The sequence below is a fragment of the Stegastes partitus genome, unplaced genomic scaffold (genome assembly GCF_000690725.1).
Source record: "Stegastes partitus isolate 25-593 unplaced genomic scaffold, Stegastes_partitus-1.0.2 Scaffold1276, whole genome shotgun sequence".
In the NCBI taxonomy this organism is placed as follows: Eukaryota; Metazoa; Chordata; class Actinopteri; family Pomacentridae; genus Stegastes; species Stegastes partitus.
Genome location: NW_007579007.1, coordinates 127,966 through 155,606, shown reverse-complemented (window position 1 = coordinate 155,606; position 27,641 = coordinate 127,966). Strand labels below are relative to the sequence as shown.

Sequence of the window (27,641 nt, the reverse complement as noted above, 5' to 3'; positions counted from 1 at the left end):
GATACTATTGACCCAGGTCTGAGAAGATTTGGATGGAAAGCTGATATCTATCAAAGTTCTCAATTCTAATGGCAAAGCAAAGAGAGAAGTGATGGTCATAGCAGTCAGTGTGCTTCTTTGGGTATCTACTGATGTCAAACAAGTCGGTTGAAAGCTGATAAAAACTGCTACAAATGCCTCCAAGGAACATTCATAGGATGGAGATGATTTTCTATCCTGAGACTGAAACTGCTCAGCTTCCAAGATTAGCAACGAGTCGAACCACTACTGTGGTCACCTCAGTATATAGCTGAACACTGTTTTTACTCTAGATGGTACGACTAATTACTAATAGAAACGAACACAGCCACTTTCTTTCATGCCTCTCATTTCTGCCCTCTTTCACCCTCTCCTTAACAAGATATCTTTGGTCAGAGTCAAATATAAAACATGATTTAATAAAGATTATATAACCATTTCATTACATAACTGTTTAATAGTTATTTCCTCTTTTTTTTTTGTGTGTTTAGCTCCAGTTATGTTCCGGCCATGCTACGGCCCAGACAGCCAGTGGGTGGGTAGCCAGACGGATGACGGACAGGCTTTATATGACGCTGGACCTCATCCACACAGCTGGCCTCAGTTCTTCTCTCCAAGCTTCAGTGACACCGTCCATCATTCTCGTCCCTACGGTGGATCCTACACCAGAGCGCAACCCCCCGTTTGGTGGCAACCCAAAAGCACATGGACGGTAGGTCGCCACACCGATCACTGGTAGCACTGTGTGACTCAGAATCAACGCAGTTTTGCGTCTGAGTTATGCATCAACACGACGACAGCCACACCAGAAGCTCAGTGGAGACCTAGGCTAAATGCTAAAGTTACATTCTACCATTTTCACCATCCAATATACAGACAGTAGTTATGCTTAAAGTTTCCTTCCGCAAGACACTGAACCCTAAGTTGCTCTCAATGGAAGATGACCTACTACAGCAGCTCTACTGCCATTGGAATGACAGTGAATGACCAACAATGCAAGGTGCTTTGAGTAACATGAAGGTAGAAAAGCACCAAATATGTGCAGATGATTTATCATTTAAGACGTCAAAATGGCACATAGTCATCTAAAACTGGGTTAAATTTGGTTAAAAAAGGGGAAGTGTAAATCACAGTTTCAATGTAATTTCCTATCTTCAAATATATACAAATAAATGTAAAAAAAATCAAAGGGGAGCAGTAGGACAGATGTTAGAATAAGCTTGGATCATGCTTGCCATGAAAACACTGACCGAATCCACTGAGCTAAAACACCGTTTCACAGAAACAAGCAAATGTGCAGCGTGACACATGGTGAGGCAAGAATATGAACGTGTATGTGGCATAAAGGTGCTTATATATGAAATAATGGGGATCTAGCAGAGATGCAAGATGCTGGAAAAACTGACATTGTGATGCTTTGTTCATCAACTAACCAACTACGAAATGCAGTCTGTGGCCAAAGCGCTGCCTCCAGATTGACTGATGGAGGCCCCCAGCAGCCAACACTTCTGTCATCCCCGCTGATCATACAAGTGACGTTCTCTCTGATAATGATCAGCTGAGTGACTTCAACAATTCCTCTGTGCCGTTTGAAACTGTTCTCAAATGGTGCAACACTAAAAGAAATGACCCTTCATAGATTTTTTGCTTTGGATGCCATTCAGATCTTGTTTTCCACTCGTCATCCAGAGCTTTGTGGTGATGATTGAAGTTGTCGAGTGTATTAGTCGTGTTGCTGACAAAGTACTGGGTTTTGGTCAATGTTGGAGATTGTGTGTCTGAAATATTTCCATACAGTGATGTTGATCTTCCTAATGGCATTTCTGTCCAGTCCTGCATTCACTTTGCTGTGCATATGTAGATGTCAACACACTCAGTGTCTTATAAAGTTAAAAAAAATAAACTCTTTAAATCCCCTGAAACCCTTAAATCGGTAAAATTAGTTTTTGTAGATTAGCCACAGAAAATGAGAACCCTGCCAGTTTTCTTTTTGTATCAAGCAGAAAACAACGATGTAGCATGAATACACTACACATTGCACTTTTTACAATGCGACTATTGCATGCATCACATTGCAGAAGCAATATTTCGTGCAGCACGAGCATCTACTAGTAGCCTTGATGATGCACCTTTTTCACAGGGAAAAGGCAGTTTAGGTTGCCTTTGGACAATATATAGACTTCAGTTGTGCATCTTACTAAAATACAATCATTTGTGTGATTTTTGAATGGAAGAATTAGGCACCTTGGCTAAAATTGGTCTATATTTATCAGGGTGTATGAGAATAAATGTTAGCATGCCAAAATATTATCAAAATTGAAATTTTCCCCTGATCTTGACAATAGATGACTTCAAGTTTTAGACAATTTTGGACAACTTGTGTCTTTGTCGCTTCACAAAACAGGCTTTTTATCTTATTTTTTTCACATATTTCATATTAATACCAACGCATTATATTCTAGGAATTCAAAAGTAGAAGCACATCAGGATTGTCTTGCTGCTCTAAAGATCACAACATACCCTTCTATATGTCTGCACTTGACACCTCTGTTCTGTACATTCCTCCCCCTTTGTTTCCGTCGCTCTCTTTACATGACATTACACTAATGACTAGAAGAAGAAAAAACACGCTGTGATCACAGAGTAAACAACTGCCACCTCTAGTTAAAGAGTTTATCTTATCCACACATTTCCCCCCTAATAGGCCGTGTATCACCACAGGGATATAATTACCGAACTGTTAGGTGAGACAATACGTTGTCACGCCTGTAATTACGGAGCGCCATCGAATGCATCAGCTGGTATAAATATGAAACCCGGGCAGGTCGTAAACACAGAGGGGCTCCTCCGGGTGAACCTCCCTCTGCCGGCTGCATGTAAATATCAATGACGCATTGTTGTCTATTCATCGCAGCTATTTTCAAGGCCTTTGAAAGAAAAGAGCGATAAAACAAGGCTGATAGAGGAGAAATGCTACTTTTTGCTGGCTAAATATTGCTATTAATCTGTTAGAGATGTATGTGTGAAACTATCTGTTGCAAGTGGCCTATTTGTGACTGTCATTCACACCCACTGTTTGAATGACCTCTGAGCTTTAGGAGTCATTTCTATGGAGTTCTTTCTCTGGAGATCGTAGCATCGTTGTCCATGAAACCACAAAACCCACACACCATGTCCTGACAGATCACTGAGCCCTAACCGGCTTCTGCAATTACTGTACGCCACTGGATGTATGCATAAAGTGTGTAATCACGTGCCGTTGCATACGTGCACCCATTTTTTATTCATCTTTTTGATTGCACAACGATTGCAGGCCTCATCTGGGATTTAAAAAAAACGGCATCTATTTTCCTGCCTTGCTTTGATGCAAAAGTAAGCCTGAATTTTGGATGTTTGGGATGGGTTGGAGGGGGTATTGTGAAAAGAGCCAAATGACTCCCAGATCGGCTGGAGCTGTCTCTCGGCTTTAGGGGAAGGGGAATTTCCGGGAAGGGGATATATGAATCAGACTTTTAGAGGAGGAGGAACAGAAAACATCCCTACATTAGATGGATGGCTGGTAGACTTCAAAGCATTGTTGCACTATGTTTTTCACTTCGGTAGGAGGCCTTTCATGTGCTAAAGTTGCTCTGGTGTGTGATGTGTGTGTTTGTGTGCATGTGCAAATGCTTGTGGGTGTTTGCGGGTTTGATATCAGCCTCAAGGTACGAGCTGCCCCCTTCGCTACCTGAGGATGGATGCAGGTGGAGGAGTGAGGAATGTGAATTAAAAGAGCTCTGCTTAGCTGAGTTAGCTGGATATTTGCCTGATAAAATGTGTCGCTGTCCAAACGTATCATTTGTAACATGAGTGAACTCCAGTTCACACTGAAAATATTCATTTTTGTATTATTTTTTCCCCCTGAAGATAAACGTTGCACATAAAACACCTACGTCCAACCCATTTCCTTTTTCCATATTTATATTTGGGTCATATCTGACCTCATACAGTTGTCACAATCGCTGTGTTTCAATATGTGGGAGGGAGAATCAGGGCTTGTCAGTATTCTGTAGGTTCTTTGTGATGGAGTTACACAATATCCCCAGTCTGCTCCCTTAAATTGCAGCCTGGTGTCAGACCAGAAGTTTGTTCCAAAATCAAATCTGCTATATGTTCTGAAACTGCTCTCAAAAACAACATTGCGAGTGAATTTTACTATGTGCAACTACAACTCGAGGTTTGTTTCTCTAACATCCGTGGCAGAGCCTGTGAGTCACGGTGGAAAACAGACACACAACTGTAGCGTGTTGTTGGGCGGAGGGAGAGGAGGGGGAATGAAGCAAAAAAAATAAATTCCACACATCCAGCTGGCCAGCTTGTACATGCTGAAGCAATCAAAGACAAATGCAATAGTTTCTTTTGAAAGTGCCATATTTTTATTTATTTTTTTGTCGCGCTTGTTAACATGAAACAGAACTGAGAAGCGTTAAGTGTGAAGGCCCCTCGTTTTGCACAGTGGAATGTTTGATTGCGGATTTTTCAAAGTGGGATCAAATGACTGATGTGACTCTTTGCACACTCTGTAGGGCGGGTGGGTCACTTACAGCTCTACAGAGGAAAGTCACAAGCACATCTACTCTAGTGCTGCTTGTCCATTTTTGGTGACTCTCTACTTCTACGCCACAACAGCTCAAAGACAAATATTGTACTTTTTGCTTCAGCACATTTATCTGACAACTAAATAACTTGCAGATTTGGATTAGAATATAAGATAAAGCTGTGAAAGCATAAATTATGATGCAATATTATAGATTACCTTAAAATTTAAAACACTGGCTTCAATATTAAAGTGATGAACATATCCATCCATCCATCCATTATCTATACACCGCTTAGGGTCGTGGGGGGCTGGAGTCTATCCCAGCTGACTCAGGGTGAAGGCAGGGGACACCCTGGACAGGTCACCAGTCTATCACAGGGCTACACTTAGAGACAGACAACCAAGAACACTCACATTCACACCTACGGATAATTTAGAATCACCAATTAACCTCAACATGTTTTTGGACTGTGTGGGAGGAAGCCGGAGAACCCGGAGAGAACCCACACTGCAGTGATGAACATATCAATAATATTAATCCAACAAACCAGCATGTGCAATATTACTCCTGTACACTATATAATATGTGCAGCACCTACTCAGAGTATTTATTATTTTCTTAGTTTTTATACAGAGCGCTGAAAGTATACAGCTTTTCTTTGTACTGTAATTTACCTGTGCAAATAGCAATAAATTCAACTCTAATTCTACATACTATACTTAAATATACCATTCGGTAAAATAGGTATTTTCACTTTTTAGGTGTATCTTAAAGCTAACACTTTTATTTATTTTTTTTACCATTTACTGAAGTACCAATTTAATCGCCTTGCTTTTTCTTAAACATTTCTACAGTGTGCTGTTCCTTCAAAACCAGAGTACTTTTTCCCAGTTCTGCACTTACAGGATTTTCAAATGAGCAAATGTTGACCAGAAACAGGAATTAACACCTAAGTACGACAGCGAGGTCAGGTTTTGGGTTATATCACCCAAGTGTATCCGTGACAGAAAGGGAGAGAAGTGAGATGATGTGCACGGTCCAAAAAAAAAAAAAAAAAGAGTTGGGGGGGAAAAAGGAGCTCATGCTGCTGTTGCTCATGCAAATATGGAAATGCAAAAAGGTGGAACATGTCTGAGGAGGGAAAGGGAGCAGTGAAGACTTAAGGCAGGATTGGTATAAAGGGGAAGAAATAGAAGGAATGCAGGAGAGAGCACAGAAAGCGGAGGGTATCGGGGCCAAAACGGGCCGAAGCATGAGAGAGAGAGAGCAGCGGTGATTGGTGTGGACCACCCATCTGGGCTGGCTGAGCGCCTGGGCCGGCTGGCTGGACCGCTGCTGGCCCGCTGTTTGGACTCGGGTACATGCACGAGTGAAGGAACACAGAGACAGAGGCCCTGTGTAATAACTCAGAGGGATGAAACAATGCATTGGAAATACTAAATGTGTCGGTGGAGAACACACACATGCTGCAAACCGGCGACCGCGCGCTGCTACGGCTCATTTCATGCGCAGTATAGTTTGGCATGGTTCCGCCTGTTATTTGCGTGTTCACAGTCTCGCAGGCGTGTCGGCTGTTTTTCAAACTCGGTGACCCCAGAATGCCGGGCCGCTCCTTGTGCTGTCATTTCACAACTATTAAACAAATAAAACTATAAATTTCACATAATGAATAATGATTAGCTAAAACGCTGATGTTTGCATGTATTTTTTTTGGTTTGCATTTTGTACAATGAAATGTGACAGTTCGCAAATTTTTGTCAGTTTAAGACATTAAAAAATTCAGATGTTGTGACCATGAGCCTCATGGAGACAGTAGCTGAGACAGTGATGAGGGTTTAAATTGATGTGTATTTCCTAATTAGATCTGTGTAGAAAAATACTTATTATGGAATAGCAACTAACGTCTTTTTTTTTTTTTTTAAATTTACAGAGCAGCTGCACAAAACTCTGACCCCTTCTCCATACTCTACCAGCACTCTGATTTACACAGCATACTGTAAATGAAATTACCTAATCAAATGAAGTCTTAGTTTTAAATTCTGTTATCTATGTGACCTGAAATAATTACCCCTATAGGGACAAGAGTCTCACTGTTTCTCCTTATTTTACCCTGTGTAAAAGCAGAGCGGCACACAGGTGATGTATTGTGGTCTGTTTAGGCTTTTCTCACTTGTTGGCACGAAACTGCTTCTGACACGAGCAAAGGCAATATTGTTTTCTTTTTAAAAAACTCACTGATAACCATAATTACATTTCATAGTGGTGAACAACCTCAATTACATGTAATACTCGCTGACATATTTTTGTTTATGAACAAGCTGAAGCTCAAGTAAATGTGAAAAATCAGCAATTAGAGAAGTTCTCTGAAATATTCTGAAAAAAAAGATGAAAAGATTAAAATAGTATGTCAGTGTGTAATAGTGATATCTTTTACAATATGTATAAATACCATCAGTCATATAAATATTTTATAGAGATAGAGAGGTATGAGAGTGATATGTTTGTTTATTTTTTTATTGCCAACCCTAAATAAGACCTTTAAGTATTCATTTATATTTGTGGGTCATTTCATATTAAATTTTAAAACTATTTCTGCTTGACCAATTTTGCCTGAAAATTTTAGCATATAAAATATGAATATTTATTAAGATATCCTGTAATTTTATATTGATATATCAAATACTGGGCTGCAAGGTGGATCAGTGGTTAGCACTGTTGCCTCGCAGCAAGGAGGTTGCCGGTTTGCGTCCCGGTGAGGACACCCGGGATCTTTCTGTGTGGAGTTTGCATGTTCTCCCCGTGCAGCGTGGGTTCTCCCCAGGTTCTCTGGCTTCCTCCCACACAGTCCAAAAACATGTTGAGGTTAATTGGTGATTCTAAATTGTCCGTAGATGTGAATGTGAGTGTTCTTGGTTGTCTGTCTCTAAGTGTAGCCCTGTGATAGAGTGGTGACCTGTCCAGGGTGTCCCCTGCCTTCACCCTGAATCAGCTGGGATAGACTCCAGCCCCCCATGACCCTAGTGAGGATTAAGTGGATCTCAAATACTTTCCAAGATAATAATTTGTTTGCACATTGAAATTTGAGGCTATGAACGACAACAACTTGTGAACTATTAAATATAAAAGCCTGGAATTCTCACTGTTACTTAGTCATTTTTAAAGGCATATAATGTCTTTTTCGGTTACTTTGGGCATCACACATTCACCTCAATACGTCGCCCTGCTACTTAAATGATGTACAAAGTGACTGAGAATCACATTTTATGCTTCTGTTCTACTTGATTTGGACTATGAGCCAATGTTTTTGTTTTTGTAGTACAACTAGTCATACCTCCTCAATCAGTCATGAAAGTTCTTCTTTTCATTATTGTGACTACATATTTAATATTAAGAAGTTTTCTGTATGTATTGTTTTGTAATATTGTGACATCCAAACACAGATGGTTCAGAAAATATCAGTCACTGATTTCTGCATTTTTAACAAAAACATTTTTTGGCATTGTTCTCAAAGATGGAACTTGTCATGAAGGCTTCCATTTCTTTTTCATATTTCGACTCACCCCAAAGAGACTATTTGATCTACTTGTTCAATATTGATGATGAGAAATAACAGTAACACATTTAGGCTTTCATCTTGAATAGTTTGTGAGACATTGTCATCCAAACACAGCCTTGAATTTCATTGTGTGAAAAAAAAAACTGCTTTAAATGGGTTGACAGGTAACATAAAAAAAATAAATAAATAAAAATAAATAAAATCTCTATATTCATCTATCATTTCACACATATTGTTTTAAATAAGCATAGTTTAGGATAAAAAAGCTTCTTTTTTTTTCTTGTAAAGTTTTACAACTACTTTTTAAAGTTGCCTATGACGTCAGCATCACCTTTTTCATCAGGCGACATGACCTTCCCGATAAGTTTTCCACAGAGGTCTTTTCCCTTGACCCTGTCTGATATGTAAGCATTATCTTAAACACTAATAGGATTAGACAGAATGGCCGTCTAAATGCTTCACATTCAGTTCTTTTCGTGCTTCACACTGGACCCAGCTCAAGCCTAACAACACACACATGCACACACAGACATATCAGCACCTGTCCGGCTCGCCCCCTGACCTCCTCCCATACAAACTGGTACAACAGCAGCGATCAAGCCATCAGACTGTCCCCCGTTAATTGACACGCAGAACAAAAACACTGGTTAAAACATATCATAATCCCTTAAAGGTTGGGCGGCGGGGGGGCTTGGAGGCCACCAAGAAAGCTATTCACTGCATCCAGAAACACAGAGAGACCTCCGGGAAAGACATTATGAGGTGTTGGTATGAGACTTGGTATGACACCCCTGGGAAGAATGGTGATTAGAAAACGAAGAGGATCAACTGCACTCTAGGGCCTTTGTTGCTGTCTGGTAATACATGAGAAAACACTGACTAATGCACGGCTGATGCTGCCACAATGGTCCCAAGTGTTGCAGCTACTGTAAGGGAGAAGGGACAAGCTTCTCGCTCTCACTGGAGATGGGAAAACTGGAATTATAGCTCTTCACATGGACCTACGAACAAGCCTGTCGGTTCATGCAGATGAGGATCATTGCTCAGTATATTATGTTAATGTGCTGTGAGACCATATCATCCTTGTAAAACCCTGTCTCCTAGGTCACTTTGTCACAAAGATCTTCATGTAAATATTAGAATTGTATGCTCCTGTTGCAAAATAGAATGCACATTTGCATGTACGGTCATGACTCGATAATCCAACCCCTTAACAATCTGAAAACTTTGCTATCTGTCAGGTTTTTAGGAAAAATGAACGGAACACATGAAGGATAGCCTTAACATACCGACAGCCTTGGATTCAGACTCTGACATGGCATTTTCTGTCACAAATAAGGATAACGGCGTACTATCTGACCTAACAATCCGACAGATTGGCTACGTTCAGACTGCAGGACTTAATGCTCTATTCTGAATTTTTTATTTTTTTTGTTCACATTTCCAATTAAATGCGACTTGTGTGTGATCTCCTGTGTGAACGTCATACGTAACCAAAAGTGTCCCGCATGCGCAGAAGAGGACACGATGACGTCACACGCAGTGAGCATGCTCAGTGTTTGTGGAAGTAAACATGGATGGTAATGGTGGAGCGTATCCGCCACTGACCCGCCACCGATGGTAGAAACAGAACTGTGACCGCGAACTAAACTGGCATCAGCAGCCAAGTACTGCATGTGGGTTCTGGCTACTTCCACTCCTGGGGGTGTTACAGGTACCCCTCCCCGACCGCACCGAATATTCAGATATTCATCATTAATCGGGCCTGAATATCCAGAGACCAGTGAGTTCGGACCAGACCTACTAGTTATTATAACAACTATGAACAATAATTCACAACAAATGATCCTTCAAGCATCAAGCCCTCCTTGTATCTCGACCTCTGTCTTGACAATCCGACAGCCTTGCTATCCAACTTAAAAGAACATTTCGTGTCGGATTATCGAGTCACGACTGTATCTGATAGACAAGGACACCAAATTGGTCAAATGATGCTGCAGCAAAAGTTTAAAGGCGAAACTTTTGGGTCGTATGACTTTGCATTTTTTTCCTGACAATGCCGGAGTCTGTCTGAACACAGCCTAAGCCTTATTCGTTAATGCATCTCTCCTGTTCTGATTGGTAGAGATACAATCAGCGAGGGATGATGACTGTTACCCGGATTCACCTCACCAGGAGCTGCTCTAATTATTCTGGGCATTAAAAGTTCATACTGTTCTGCTTTTCCTTACTGAGCCTGTCTGGGGCCTCAGATTGTCCCCTTATGTTTCCACATTAAGATTGAAAACATGATTGCCCCTTTTAAATTAGTGCTTCGGAGATTTATTCATTTATCTAAAAAAAAAAAAAAAAAAAAGTCCTGATCTGCTTTTTAATGTCAGCTCCACTGTGTTGTCATCCTTGTGCTTTTACTTTGCTCAGTATATGGTTCTTTATCTTTTTTTTTCTTAATTTTGAATTAAGATGTTTATATAAAGTTATTTAAATTAAGTATGTTATTGTACTGCTTGAAATGGTCCATATTAGAGTTCCATCACATGATTTCCCCGTCCACTGCTTTTCAACATTGAGTCCTGGTCAGTACAATTTTGCTTTTTTTGAGAATAATTTACAACAAATAGACTCTTACAAGTCAAAGTGAAAATAGATTTCCACAAAACAATGCCATTTAATTAAACATGCAAAATGAAAAATATGTGATTGCATAAGTATTCTCTCCCCTCAAGACACTATTTAGTAAATTCACCCTCTGTCTTAATAAAGCTTAGAGCCTGTGTGGATCGGCCTCAATCAGCCTTTCACATCTGGACACTGCAATTTTATCCCATTCTTCTTTGCAAAAAAGCTCTACAACGCTGCATTGGGATTGTTAATGAACAGCCGTTTTCAAGTCCAGCTGCAAATTCTCAGTTGGATTGAGGACTGGACTCTGACTGGGCCACTCCAGAGCATTCACTTTATTGTCTTTCAAACTTTTCTCTCTAAGTTTGGCTGTACGGTCCACGTCATTCTCTTGCTGGAAAACAAATCTTCTCCACAGTTACAGTTCTGTTCCTGATGACATATTTTCTGCATTCATTTTCAAACTCTCCAGGGCCTGCTGCTCAGAAGTGTCCCCACAGCATGATGCTGCCGCCACCATGCTTCACAGTTGTCAGGGTGTGTTCATGCTGATGTGTCTGGTCCCTGCTAAAGATAGTGTTTTGCCAAAAACCTCAATTGTAGTCTCACCAGACCAAAGAACTTTCTTCCCGTTAATTTCCATCTTCTACATGTCTTCTGGCGAACTCTGGTCAAGATTTAATATGAGCATCTTTTAATGGTGGCTCTTTCTTTGCCATTCGCCCGTAAAGCTTTGACTGGTGAAAAACCCAGGCACCAGCTGCTACGTGCACAGGCCCTCCCATCTCAACCACTAAAGCTTGTAACGTCTTCAGAGGAGTCATAGGTGTCTTGGTGGTCTCCCTCACTCGTCTATTTCTTGCACAGTCACTCAGATTTTGAGGAAGACCTGCTCTCCGCAAATGTATGCATGTACCATATTCCTTCCATTTCTGAGTGATGGATTTATCTGTACTCAAAGGGACACTCAGTGACTTGGAGACGTCCTTGTATCCATCCCCTGACTTGTGCTTTGCAGTAACCCACAGAGTTGCCTGAAGTGTTCTTTTGTCTTCACGGTGTAGTTCTATCCAGGAGTACTGACCCACCAATGACTGGACCTTTCAGACTTTTTCTTGAAACTATAATCACTTCACTGCACTCAGATGATCTTCATTTCACTAACTGTGGGACTTCTAACACCAATTGGCTGCACCTGTGTTAAATTAAAGAGGGTGAAGACTTGTGCATTCACTTATTTTACATTTTTAATGAACTGACATGACTTCGGAATCTGTTTTCACTTTGACATGATTGAGTCTTTAATTGGAAATTTTTGTCAAAAAAGCTAAATTAAATCGGCCATCTCTTAATGTTGAAAAGCAAAACAAGGTACAAAACTTCCAAGGGAGAGTAAATACTTTTTTATCGGCGCTGTAGGTCAACAAATGCACTTTTTGATGTAACTCATTTGGTAATCAGCTGGCATCTAGCATGCACAATCCTATTCATTTGCATACCTGAGATTAAAACCGAATATGAGATTCCAAAATGTTTTCTTTATGTGTCTCACATAATTATACGCGATAAGTGTTCAAGTGATTAGATCTTGTGTGGATAAGACGGAGCAGTAAAGCGATCAGTGGCATGTTAAAGGCCATTGTTCTCCGTGTATAAAGAGACAATGACTGTTGGTAATTATCTTAAGAGCACGAGCCCCATCAAGCCATCTACTTCCTAGTCCCGCTCTTATCTATCTCCATCTCTTTACATTTACGCCTTCGTTCCCCTTGACTATGAAGTGGGTTTGTGCCCTGTGGCAGTGTTTTTTGACTGTGCTCCTTCAGCCGTTCCTTACAGCTTTCACATACTTGGGTGGAAGGATTTTGATTGTGCTAGTATGGATATAATTTCTTCTGTTGTAAGTTACTCAGAAGCCCCATTATATTCAAGCGTGTAAAGAGTTGGATGGGCAAGAGAGTATCGTAGAGGACAGGAGGTTGGGCGACACGCTCAGATTTACCAACTGGCCACCATGAGTCCAACAACAAAATTAGCTTCGTATGCAACTAGTTTGAACTCATTTTGGAAGAATTTGTTTTGAAACAAACATATTCTTACACATTATGTTGTACGAAAGGCTTCCAGATTGAGCCACAACGTCAACGAAAGAGCCACGAGTTGTACCTTCACCCAGAAAACCAAAGACGACGGTTGCATGTGGGACAAATTTTATAAGACTTAAGCTTCATTATCACTTGTTTACTTTTGAATATTTTAGGTTGTAGACACCAAAACTACACTGTTAGTGTTACAAATATATCAGTAATCACTTTCGCAACTATATCTACGTATCAGAAGCTCGGCTAAGTTTAAGCACCAAAAGTACTTTTCTGGTTTTGACCAATATCACGGTTTGAGTTAAATACGACCCTTTCACAACCTTTTGTTGGAACCTTCACCTCCATTTCAGGTGAAACTAATATATGGCCAAAAAGAAGCAATAAAACAATTCAGCAGGTAATAGGTCTGTCAAAATGTAATTAAGAATGCAGTTTAGTTGTATAGAAAGGCAGATTTGGGGAAACAGGTTTGTGTATTGGTTGAGTCCGATGGTGTCAGATGGATGCCTCCACTTGCAATCTCTAAATGAAAAAACAGGTGGGGATAACAAATATTATGAAATGGTCGGGGTGCACAACTGCTTATACGGTTTTTGTTCCAGTTCTCAAATATGATTGATGTTGCTTTTTAGCACCAATTGAATGAAAAAGACAGAAATCTGTGCAACAACAAGGTGCATAATATGGACAAACTCCAACTACCAGAGTTCATTGAACTTTACAGGCTAAAGGAAGCCATTAAATCAGCAAAATAAAATGGCATGATATTTAACCTGTAGGTGAAGAAAAACCTGTTTCAGTTTTAATTTGATACAGAGATTTGCAAATGTATAGAAAAGTAAAAAAAAAAAAAAATCTAATTCAAATGTGAAATCAATGGACATTTTTGAAAGATAATTCTCATCTCAATATTGATCAAAACAATTGTGGTTCATATTTTGACCGTAATCGTGAAGCCTATAACGTGTGCATCAAAATAGAACACCCAGACTTTATGTCTGAGTGGAAGAGTTACTATTAAACTGTCAACATACATACTTATACAATAAAGTTAAATCAATCAATCAATAAAGTTATATCTAATCTAATCTAATCGTATACATAGTAATATAGCAAATCCACGCCAACATCGTATAAAACACGATCAATGCTGACGTTCACCTCAAATAGTAACTTCAAAAGGACGACACAAAAGTTTCAGCAACACCTTTTGGAAGCTTTTAAGCACATCTTTTCCCCCAAACAATATCCCAACATGAACACACCATTCTGATATGATTCCCCAGAAAGTTAAAATAATGCCAAAACTTCATTTATTTCTACATTTTCGTCTCAACAGTTTCATGACTGTAGGTATGCGTCTACTATACCTGCAACCTTCTGGTTTGACCATCATGGCTGAAACCCACCAACCCAACACAGCCATGCAGCCAACCGTTCAGCTCAAAGCATCACCAGGGCCCCCACATACTACATAACCTTTATAAGATTAATGCAATGGATTGAGCAGGTGTCTGCCAAAATTCCATTCCTATTTAAAACTCTGGGCCCATACCAGCAGCCTAATCCTATTAGGCCCAATTGAGTGAAGTCGACAGTCTTTTTCAGTTAAACTAAGTTCATGCACTAATAGGATTCAAAAGGGGGCAAAAAAGGTACAATGTGTAGCGAGTAGTAGTGTTGGTGTGTGGCTGGGGAAGAGTGAGGAAGCAGGACTGGACTGTGTGTTGGGACCAGTGGAGGCTTCCAGCTGAGTTTGGGGATATGTGTTTAAGAGAGGGAGGGAGTGGGCTGGAGGTCTCCCTGGAGGCTAGATAAGCTCAGAAGGGGGAACAAGAATAACTCATATTCAGGAACCCCTGGTGTGTTTGTGTGTTTTTCATCCATACATTATAGACTATAGGACGTATGAAGGAATGCAGTGTTTATTCCTAAGTACTCGCTGTGCAGAGACAGTTTTTGGAGCAGAGAATCATGCGTATGTGAGATATATGAATACAATCCTGTAAAGTACACTGTTAGGGAAAAAGAAAGAAAAAAAAATCAGGCAGAAGGGTGCCAGAAAAAACATTAACATTAAAAGACTATAAAACAAAAAATAAATAAATACAATAAATGAAAAAATTGGGGGGAAAATGGCAGATAAATGTAGAGTTGTTGTATTTTTTAAGCAACTTTTAACTAAAAATTTAATTTTCCAGTCATACATGAAAGAACAAATTACTCAAACATACTGATTCAAATGTTATTTACAGTTTGGGCCTGTTTTCTTATATTCAACATCTAAATAAATACCTCTTTTCTGTGATTTTACAACATATTGTGTCTAATTTAACAAGGTTAAATTACATACAAGGATTTTTTGACGAGAACATTTTGCACAGTTTAGGCCTGAATTGTATTTATTTATTTATTTTATTTTTTTACCCTCAACATGTTAATTAAGACTTTTTTCTGTAATTTTACTAGATAAATTTGTATTTTAATATTTTAATAAAACTTAATAAAATCTGTACAATCATTTTTAACCCTTAATATACTTTAATATTTTCTTTAAAATATTGTAAAATATATGTAAAATAATGGTATTTTTCTGCTGATTTGAATACAATAAGACAGAGTGTAATGCGACAGTTAAACTGTATAAATGAAGAAATAAGAATAAATAAAAATATAGACTTTTTGATGTGGACGTTATTTGGGGTTTTCGTCCTTTTCTTTGTTACAATTAATAATTTTTTCCTGTGATTTTACGAGTTATTGTCTGTAATTTAACAAAACAGGAAAAACTGTAATATAATAGGTAATTGTTTAAACATTATGGTTAAAAACGGCTGAAAAACGTTTCTTTTTTTACAGTGTCCACAGCTACATGATTGTAAACTATAATAGACCATTGTTCCGTGACCTGAAATCCGGTGAAACGAAGACAATGATGTGATTTAAAAGCATTAATGAAATAGATTTTGATCCATCAAGCATACATTTGAATGTCAGCGCATGCAGCAGATTTAGTTTATTACGCCCCCATTATGCAAGTCACAAGGGTAATGAGATTTTTCTCAATAAAATCATCATTGCAAATTAACTAAATCAGATAAACACAAAACACAGACATGCATGCATGGCAACTCTATCAAACTTTCCTTGAATTTTTAATGGGACGCAATAAAAAGCTAAATAAGCACTTCCAGTCTCAGTTACTTTCAAGATATCAACACTTCCATCAAAAACTTCCTGGTAAGAAAAAGCAACCTCAAGATACCATCTCCGCTGTCCTGATGCCAAACAAAGCGCCAGCGTAGGCCTTAAAAATCAAAAAGCTTGTCACCTCATTGAGTCTTTTCTGTTTTTGTCTTGTGGCTACTACATGATATTATCAAGGCCTTTTGTTAACACTCTCCTAACCTTCCTACCCCCCCCCAAGTGCCCCTTTGTCCCTGCTAAAAGACGAGATGAGCAACCGAGATAGGCAAAGCTTCACGTGCTCACATACACAGCAAATTAGGGAGGTCAGAGCAGGACACAGTGTTTGGCCAGCGCTGCCAGCGACGGAGACGCGGCCTGAGGATCTGTCCTTTCAGGCCTGACCATAGCCAGAGGTGCTACATGGGACTCCCTTTGAAGAAAACACATCCAAAAGGACTTGAGAGACAAAAGGTTAGCGCAGTCGTGGCCTGATTTCGCAAAGAACAAACAGGCGACAAAAGATCTGAAGGGATACTTGAGGTCTAACCGGAAGTGATGAAGCGCATAATATATGTTTTTAGAGTAATAGCGGCGAGGTAATAGATTAATCATTGCTTTACGATATCTCTAAACGGTGTTGTTTTGGCGCTTGGTTTTGTTTTATTCTTTTGAACGAAATGACTAATTTAGTTATTATCATGCTTTTATTGTGAAAAATTACATCAACATATTTTTTTGTCATAAGTTTCCTGGACAAAATTAAACCAAAATAAAGTGCTCTGCATCACAACAAGCTGCATAATTATTCAACCGTACATATTCACAGCATAAACATGTCAACAAGTCCAGTCCAATAGTTATTGTGACTTAGTGATTAATTATCAGCCCTTTGTGGGTGGACACTTATAATAAAAATCTCAGAAATAATCATTAAGATGGATAAATGTCACAGAAATGCGGCCACATTTTTATTTCCTAGAGTCCACTTAAAGAAAATATTGAGTTTTATATTAACTTAAGATAATACAGGTTGAAAAATAAGAAAAAAAAATCAGTAGGAAGTCATAAAGTGCTTTTAAAGTTATGCTGCACAGCATTAAAATGTTAGAATCAAATCTCTTCCTTGATGGATCGAAGTGATTCTTTCATTTCAATTAAGAAATATTACTAATTTGGATCAGAAATTCCAATAGTGAGCCTTTCCCTTCTGGATTTTTATACTGTGGGGTGTGCTTCAAGGGACCTTCCTAAAAGTTGAGGTACAACCAACTTTCTGAAATTATAAATTGGCTGACAGATAATTAAGCAATTATATGCTGTCTATTCTTATTATCGTATTAAAAAGGAACTGCTCTCATGGACGTTTCCTAATCTGATTACAAGGCTCCTTTTCATCTAATATCACTGCATCGCCTTTGTTTCCTGCATTTGTACGGAATCTCACGGAAATGCCAAAAATGTTTTTTTCCACTGAAGTGTCCTGCACAAGAGGGAAACAAAAACCATGATGAATGCATAAATATGTATCTCATATAATGTTTATGTTCTGCTTTTTTTCCTTCTACTGGACATAAAGACGGGCAACTTTGCATTTAAAAAAAAAAACGTACAAACACTGATGCGACTCACCGAAGTCCGTCTTAATCTTAAACCAAGTAATGCGTTTCCAATGGCCCGTTAAAAGTGGCTCAGACTGTGAAAAATCATGAAGCACAAACTCTTTTCTGCTGCTATGGGAACTTTGGAAACAAGAAGTCATTCAGCTTGAAGGGAAGTGTTTAAAATGCAGGAAAAGGTGCGTGTTGGTGTGACATATTCCTGTGATTTGCTCAGCGTTAGGCGCTTCTCCAACATTTCAAATATTTATTTTTGGTTAAAGGAATCATACAAACTGCCAACCAGCACATTTAAAGCCTAATAATTAACTTTTTCCCCCCATTTTTTTGTGATCATGTTGAGAGATAAACAGCATGTTAAAGTGCAGACCTGTTGAGTGGAACCGCGAGCATTAATAACACAATAATCAGCCAGAATTTAACCTGAGAAGCCCTTTGCTGTCCACCTCAAACCCCTGCCAAAGCACTATGTATTTGTTTGTGTGTGTCTGAGACAGATTCCAGTGACTGAGCTCTAAACTGTTGGATGGGGAGAAAAAAAAAGGGGTTGCGTTTTATTCCATTGTTGGACCGGCCGGGGGGGGGGGGGGAAAAAAAAAAAATCAAAGAATTGGAATAATTGGCATAATTCAAGGTGGCTGGGCACAGTCAGGGGGAGTGTCAGTGTTGGGCGAATCTTTTGCCATCCTCAAAGAGAGACGGTCTGCACAATTAGCCACACGAACTCTGACCCCGCTCAGAATAATTAATGAATAACAGAGGGGATAAAGACAAAAAGGCGCGGAGCGGTCTGGTTGAGTGGTGAGCGAGGGTAATACATCAAAGAATGCCGTTAATTGGCCCTGTGGCTTTCATTCTTTGCCCTATTTCTTTCAATTCATTGACTCAAAATAATGGGTTCAGGTTCATTATCAACAGGTCGTAAGCTCTGGGAGTGCCAAAATTCAACAGGAGAGTCGGGAGTGTGTGTGTGTGAGTGAGTGAGTGAGTGTGCACAGAGGCTTGCCAGTCCATGTGTACAAAAATGTGTGTAATGGCTTAGCTTTCGCCTGGAACCCCCCAAAGTCCTGACAACATCGATTGCACACGGGGAAAACTAAGAGTTGTTCTGCTGGGGAAGCGAGCAACAGGCCACGCTTTTTTTTTTTTTTTGATTTATTTATTTTGTTTAGAAGTGCAGCTTTTGTTGTTTGTGAGCTTTGCCGTCACGATGCTGGAATATAACTGGTACGGACAGGTAAGTGAAACCGACGCACCTGCTCCTGATGTAAACATGTGCATAGGCTGATGTCAAATAGCAACATAGCAGCGTACTGTGATGAACAATTTAGGAGATCAGAGCGAGGCTGCCACGCTCGTACGACAAACTGCTTGAAACGTAGCTTAATCGAATTAGTTTTTCAAATATCACAGAGTTCCGATTATATTTCCACTGCTTGAAATCCAATTGTGGAAAACAATACGCTCGCTTCTTTGGATGCTTAAAATAAAAGACTGGCCTTGTTTCAGGGAGCTCTTAAAGGGACCTTGACGAATCATGTCAGTAAAACTAAAGTTTTACTGTATTGTATTAAAGGTTGAATAATGTGGGTTTAAATAGCATCGGACAGATTCAGAGTGGTTTTGAAATAATTCAGCTAAACAGAATCAAAGTTAAAACTTTTGGCAAAACTCTGACATCTTTAAAAACATTTACTGCGAATGTTGATGCTTAGAAAATTCCCTTCACTCTAATTAAAGAGTATTTGTTATGATTATTTACCTTTTTCTTCACAAATCCACACTTCCAGCCTGCATTTTCTCTGTAATAACATAAAAATATATTTATGGCATCAGCACAAAGTCAAACAGACACGACTTGTGATCGTATTCTTTCATTCAGCTTCAGTATCAGAAGGCGAATTTATTTATTTATTTATTTTAAATCTGTCTGTGGGTTTCTGTTGTACGTCTCTTCTCACAAACTTTATTTACTGTCTGACTTCTGAGAAAACCAGTGCAGTTTGGGAGTGACAACCCCAGTGAAAGTGCTCCTCCTGAGAACCACAGAGACCTTAAAAGAGCAACAGGGTGAGAGGGAGGTTAACTCAATTGCCATAACTTTGTCTGCTCGCAGCACGTGATTCCACTAGAAAAACATTGCAGCTGGTTACACACGGAAATATTCCAGCTATCCTCTTGGCCGACTGTTTTTTTTTTCTTGCTCTCTCTCTCTCTCTCTTTCTCTCTCTCGCTCTACTAGTCTTTTAATTGCCGTACGAAAGGTTTCCCATACCTGGGTGAGCCATGTCAAGCAATTAATACCCTGAAATACGCCTTTTAAGTGAGTCTTTTGGTCTCCGGGCCGCCCAATTGCGATGAAAAGATCGGTGTCGTCTCACGTTAGCTTCGCACAGGTGCCTCCTCGGCCTACACATCAGATCATTACCATAACCAGAGATGGAGAGAGAGAAACTGATATGGAGGGGGTGAGATAAGGCGAAGATAGACTCACTTCACAACAGTTTAGATCAAATGCTTTAAGGATTTTTTTACGTTTTAACCCAATAATCACAAATCTTGCTTACAGGCTGAAAATGTACTGCTTTAAAAAATAAGATGGATTTCTAATCTTACTTGACCCACTGTTGCACATAAACACCAACAGAGGGATTACTTACTGTACTTAAAGTTCCTCAAAGTTACAGTATCATCTTGTTGTAATGTAGAAAATGGAGTACTTGCATTTTGATATTGATGTTTTTAAGGAGGCTCTGAGCTCCAACATTTTCAGTGGGTCATGGGAAAATCTACGGAGGCCTGGAAGGGACATGGAGAAAGAAAAAAAACAGGGAGAGGAAAAATAAATAGAGGTATCTTTTGCGAGATCTCACAAAACTTTGTCGGGATCTCGGGAAAAGTCACATCAATCTTATTGAATGTTTTGTGAAAACTGTGCCTCTTCCTAAGCACTGCTTGACTGTCTTTATATTTGAAAACTCTTGTGTGGGTTGGTGTCCTCCATTGTGGTTTCTCCATACTGCCAAAAAGACCCAGAAGTGCATATAACGCCGAGGTACTCCCTGCATAGTTTACTATATAGTGGTCCCTATATAGTCTATAGTTTTGAAAGATCTTGCTAAAGTTATTGCGAGATCCTAAGAAAGTTTTGCAAGATCTCACATTTGTTTTTTTTCCCCCTCTCCCTGTTTTTTTTTTTTTTTTTTACCTCCATGTCCCTTCCGGGGCTCCGTAAAAATCAAATCCAGAAAAACATAAAAAACAAGAATATAAAGGAGTCACTAAAGCAAATACTAGTTTTTCTTGCTTTAATGATTTCAGACCAATAAATGGTATAAAATCAATATTAAACATAAGACATGCCTTGGAAAATGGTTGGCTAGAATGAAAAGTGTGCAGCCTTTGTATTTACAGGCTAAAACATAGACAGCTACCAGTAAACCCATTAAACCCCTCATGCTGTGCACCTTAAATGTGCACATTGTGGATCGTGTTGCTCAAATACACTGACATGAAAGTGATCAGTCATAATTCCACATTATGCAACGACAACTTTTCATTTTTAGTTCATGGATGAGATCTATCGTCGTGAAAACTTCACAGCAAAAAAGAGGGAAAGAAAAAAGTCACCAATGCACAATTTGTTTCAGTTCATGCACGAATTATCAACGCATAAGTAGAATAAATGCAATGCATGCTTGAACATGGACACTGGTGGGAGCAGAGGAAGAGAGCTAGTGGTATTCAGGAAGCTTCGGTCCCAATATTTAAGTAATAGAGATCCTGAGTGTGCAGTTTTTAAATGTGTTTTGCTTGTTGCTGCTATGGTTTGATGTTCGACCTTTACCTTAGAGAATGACGTGTCAGGAAAGCATCTTGTATGCTTGTATTCTGGGCGTTTCAATGCATGAAAGAAGAATGAATGCGTAAAAGTTTCCTGATACTGACAACAGCAGATATTGGGGAACACAGCACAAGATTACACACAAAAGATTTGAGTTTGTGGCTGGTGTCCCCAAACCTATAACCTAAAGAAAAACTCAATAGCAACTTTTTGGTTTACATTTAATGCCAATGTCTTTGAAGTTCTTGTTTTGGTGACTATGTTAAAGTCAAGTAAAGGTCAGGCTTATGGCAAATCATTTAAGATTAAGGTATAGTAGCAGTAGGTTGAATGCTGATAACTCTTCAAATGACTAATGAGTGTTTACAGGAATTACACAACGTGTTTAAACTAGGTTTGGCTTGGTTTAGGCAACTAAACAGCTTGGTTAGGTTTAAGCTAGTCTCAACTATTCAGATCATTTTCTTACACTGGCAGTGTTGTGTAGAGTTCTGCTATAGTCGTTAAAAAGAAATAATAAAAATAAAAACAGCCCTGGTTTAGCTGTTTAAACCACTCACCATCATCTTGGGCAGTGCTGAGTTTAGGATGCATGATGGCGTACCTTCAAAATATTGATGGGAGCAGTTTTGATGAAACATTTGCATGTGGAAGCGAAGACTGTCACTGAAGTGTCAGGGCTGCCTGACTGCAAGATGCAAATCTTCAGCAAAACTTGAATTTTTCCATGTGACAGCTGTCTGGCCTGGTGGTTGTTGTTTCCCGTAGTGAAGAGGATTTTGAAAACAGTAACATGTAGATGTTGGTAAAGGAAGAGACAGCTGTGTGAAATGTGCAATACAATGGCAGGCTTATACTGGAAGTCTACATCCGGTGAGTCAGACGAGGTTTGGGCAACGTTAAACACACCCTTTTGGATCTACAACAAGTTTCTCCTCTATCATCTTGGCTACCAGGGTGAAGATCCGAGCTGAATCTGATAGGACCAACAGTCACACACCACTACCTCTGCAAAAGTTTGGACATTTTACATGCACTTGTTCACATGACCACCCTTAGAAACCTCAATCGCTTTAATCCTCCCAAACAATTGACCAGTGTTGTTGTTTTTGGGGTGAGGTTGGGTTAAAGTTAGGCAACAACTGGTCAAGATTTGGGGGCTGCAAGGTGGCTCGGTGGTTAACACCGTCGCTGGTTTGCGTCCCTGTGAGGACACCAGGGATTTTTCTGTGTGGAGTTTGCATGTTCTCCCCGTGCAGCGTGGGTTCTCTCCAGGTTCTCCGGCTTCCTCCCACACAGTCCAAAAACATGTTGAGGTTAGTTGGTGATTCTAAATTGTCCGTAGGTGTGAATGTGAGTGTGCTTGGTTGTCTGTCTCTAAGTGTAGCCCTGTGATAGACTGGTGACCTGTCCAGGGTGTCCCCTGCCTTCACCCTAAGTCAGCTGGAATAGGCTCCAGCCCCCCATGACCCCAGTGAGGATTAAGCGGTGTATAGATAATGGATGGATGGTCAAGATGTGGAAAGGTTATGACAACTATAAAAAAGTGAACGCTAGCTCAGGCACCCTGCATGAATGTCAGACTCAGTACACATCTCATTACCAACCAAACCTAAAGTAGTGCATAAATATCGGGCACACAGGTTCCGGCATTGGGACTAAATGTTGGCATTGGACGTAAATCATGAGGACACGAAATGTTGGTGAAGAATATAGGACATTTTCTGATAGTATTCTGGTCTTAAACTAAAAACTTGATCTTTGTACGGATCCACGAAAAAAAGCTCGACACCTGGTTCTTTGTATGATACAGAGTTGATCTGCTTCACTTGTTCGTTAAAGTCATGTTATTTAAGTCCCATGTCTGAAGACGAGGAACTTATCGTTTCGGGGAAACCATTTGGTAGAAACTAGCGGCTTGCATGTGTCCTGAAATAGGTTGATGGTACTCTGAAATGGAAAAGTTGGCAATGACAGGGACACACTTGGAACTGGGATTGCCTAAATGATGGAGAAACTAAATGGAAGTCAGGCACACTTAATTACCCAATTTACCCAAAACTAGAGATTGGAGCGATGAAAGAGAGCAGCTGGCAGAGTAGCATGAGCCAAAAGGAACTGGAAAATAAATAGGAAAATTAGGAGATTTGTGTGCTTTACGCGGCCAGATTTGGCAATTTTCACAATGTTTTACGTAAAAAGTTACATTTACTCGCTTGAAGTTTTTAAAATTACTATAATCGGCCAACTGAAATGTTGTCTTTTATTGAAATAAGTATATAAGCGAGGATGCATAAGGTGATGATATGATCTTTAAAAAAAAAGGCCAGTTTCTGATCTCTTTCATTCTTGGGCTTACGCTGGGAAGAGGACAACTGGCACTCCTCCCCTCGTCACAGCAGCTTACTCGTTCAAACGACAAGGGCACAAAGATAGCCAGACAGAGCAAACAAACAACTCTTTGTCCGCACCACAGACCATACATTATTAGTTCGGGTAAGGTCAAAGTTGATTGAATTTTCTGCTTAGTTCTCATTAAACAGCTATTGCATTATTTAATTTCCCACAATCAAGTTAAAGACGGGGGTGGGGGTGGCAAATCAATATCTGTCCACCAAAAGCTTTTGAACAGTGGACTGCAAATTTAGTCCACAAATGCACTTTATATTGGTTAGGGACTGTAGGATCCTCTTTTTGATGCCATGTTAAACTTCAAAGGTCAGAGGAGCTGCACTGAAATATTTCTCATTTTGATCTTCTTTCCAGGGATCCAAGTCCTGTTGAAGTTTCATCTAATATTTTTCTTTATAGACGTATTTTTCTTTGGAGTTGTACTTTCTGGGGGTGTGTACTCCAAGGCTGTGTCCAAAAGTGTTTACTCGTCGTTATATATACTTTAATTAGCTGAATCCAGCTGAGATGATGAAGAAAAATGGATAAATAGTGGAAACAGCAAGCAAAAAGTAATAAATTAAAGTGCAACACATGCCCTGCTGCAGCATTAACAGGCTGCTGAAGGGGCAGCATTCATTTTTAAGTCTACGAAAGGTAATTAATAAATGTTTAAAAGAAGATAAAAGTAACAGATAAGTGGTTGAAAAAGCTTGAAGTAGAGCAAAGATAGCTTCAGTAACATAGTGGTTGCTCTGCTTTGTCTGTGTAGATGATCAACCATCCAGGTCATGGTAATCCCACGAGCTTCAGTAAAGAGCAGCCGGACTCCTCTTTGGGTTCTTGAAGAAGTCTCACCTCTCATCCAAGAGGTTTTCGTGAGTTCCAACTGGCTGATGGGGAGCTTCACATGTATAAACTCCCCATCAGTCGGCTAGAGCTGAAGAAGCTCCTCGAATGAGAAATGAAACATCTTCAAGAACCTAAAAGAGAACGTTTGCCGCTTCATATGAGACAAATTTGTAACAAAACTTTGGGAGGAAAGTCCTATCAAACACATGGACGATCTTTATACATGCTGGAAAACAATTGGACTTTACTACTTCTGGTATCTTTAACTCAGCATTAACACAGCACATGTCCTGGAACTTCTTGCTTGTTCCGTGATATTGTCTAATATTTCTATATCGGGGTCATTCCATGTCACATGATCACATTTTTAGAACAATTTCTCCGTCTCCCACCTTCTCTGATTTTCCTGAAATATTTGTAGCATAAAATATATCTAAAACTTTCCAACATGCATTAAAAAAACATTAAAAAATAAACAAATACACTAACAAATATGTATAATATAAACAAGAAAACTGAAGCCATCAAGGAACGTCCCATCTTTGAACACATATTAACAAAACAAAATGTATGCAAAAATGAACTAGTGATATTTTATGAACCATATGGCATGAGTGTGTCACAATAACACAAAACAAAACATACAAAATAGGTTTTATTTTAAAATGCTTGGTGACCTGGAGAACCATCAAAACTCTGTAATTCCGTTTTGCTTGGATAAAGCTGTGCAGCAATATTTTTACTTTTGTGGTAAAACTTGTCAAACTTGTTTAACCATTTATGAAAGTTCAAAGAAACCAACTTTCTTTTTTTGCGATAAAGTATTTCATGTTAATTTTGTTAATGTGAGCTGATGGGACTTTTCATGACAATTTTCATTTATTTTTTCCTATTTCCAGTCACCCATGATCAGAAGCTATTTGATCTGCTTGTCCAATATTGGAGATTGTGAATCAGCGGCATTGGGAGAAATAACTGAAAATGTCAGGCTTTTATTGTTAATAAGTCCTGAGATATTGTCATCCAAACATAGGCTCGAATGTAATAAAAAAAAGTGGATCCAGATTTTGAAAAATCCCAGAAAGCACTTATATATTTCAAAGTAAAATTTCCCAGATACCGTTTTTCATACCCGTAGAATACGACAAACCAGTTTCAGCAAGTCAGAGATGGTGGAGCAGAAGGCTGCTGATGACCTGAGATGGAATGACCCTTTGGCTCTTCTTAAACGTAGATCCTAACTTGATCAGTCTTTAATAGATTGCACAGGATTGAATTAAAATTCTTGGAATAAGGCAAGTAAAGCATCTTTCACTCATTTATTTCATTTTCGGGGGGTTTCTTCTAAAAAATCTTTCTTCTTGCCGACGCACTCCTGAACCTATTCAGGCCACCTCTTCTCTTTACGGAGTCCTTCTTCACCACTAGCGCCTGCCATGTTTTCTTATTCATCATATTTATATTATAATCACATCTTGCATTGGATGTATTTATCTGGGAACGAGTTTCTCCAAAACTTCTACTTCTACTGATGAACACACACACATATACACTTGAATGATGTAGTAATATTATAATATTTTAAGTTCCAGGAATCATACAGCTCATAAAGTGTCGTCCTGATATTTTAATGACTGGAATCATTTGCTCCTATATTTGTAAAGCACGGGACTTTTTTCTTTCATAGCTCTTCTTTTTATTGATGTCCTACTTATGCCTGTTATGCCGACACTCAGCTTCAAAACAATGAACAACTATAGTTATAAAATCATCCACTTACTGAAGTAAGATGAAGGAAAAGATTTTATCAGTGTTTAGTGTAAAGACCAATCCACGTGGAGTGTTTTTGTAGTTTGTCACTCGTCATCTCGGAACCATTTGATCAAATGACAGCAGATGAAATCACACAGGTCTCCTCCTGCTTACATGTTATGGACTTCAGTGGTATCTGTGATGACTGATCAGGCTTCTAGTATAACTGTGAGCTCTTCATCTGTCCCCTGCAGAGGTCAGACAGAAATGAATTGCTGTTCTTTCAGCTGCTCTGTGCTGCTGACAGACAGACAAACGCTGAGCTGAAGAAGTTAAAATCCGTGTGGCTTCAACAGATCCTTATTTATTTACTTACTTAGATCTTCTAAGTAAGATGTACAGCAACAAAAACACAGTGAATTAGTGTAAGAGAATGAGTTTATCATTGATTAGAAGCGTATTCTATTTGAATTCCTTTCAAGGGACCTTTGATATGAAAGCGTGAAATTGGTGAGGAGCGCTGAGTCAAAATTCATAACTTTGTTTTATGCACTTTCATCTACAAAAAGCAGAGTAATACGTTCAGCAAAACTATGCTTTCTTCTGAGCGACTATCAGGAATTTCTTTGTGAGTACACCAACTATTTTGTCTCTAGTCCTTTGCCCAGGCCTTCAGCTCGGTGAGGTGAGACCATCTTGCAACCAATCATGTGCGTAATCTTAATCAGACTTCATTTTCATAGTTACAGCTGGAGCTCAGTGAGGCTTCTTTTCACCGTCTGCCAAAGTGAAAGATTAAAGTTGTCTAAAGTACACTTTTTCTTACATCATTCAGAGAAGCAACGCTAAACACCGGTCTAACCTGTTCTAGCTCAGTGGACAGTGAGGGTCAAGGATGAGGTTCCCCTTTCAGGACACAGCAGTTTACCCATAATCCTGTTCTGCACTGCTCAGCAGCGTTGCTGTTGTAGCTTTAACCTGCTTTTCAAGGCTGACCAACATTTATCCTGTTCACTTGTATATTCATTTACCTACATTATCATGGAGTAATACTGTTATGTTGGGCGTTATAATCTAATTTAACAGTTTAAAAGTTAAAGAATTACATGCAGAATTGTC

General features: G+C 39.3%; 1 protein-coding gene across 1 annotated transcript in view; it reads left to right on the top strand.

Annotated features, from left to right (window-relative positions):
* The window catches only part of tfec (transcription factor EC), a 51,871-nt gene that overhangs the window by 9,130 nt on the left and 15,100 nt on the right, over positions 1-27,641 (top strand). The window contains exon 2 of the mRNA XM_008298048.1: positions 510-730. Coding sequence (XP_008296270.1) covers positions 518-730 — 213 coding nt within the window. The 5' untranslated portion in view covers positions 510-517. The remainder of the gene's footprint in view (positions 1-509; positions 731-27,641) is intronic.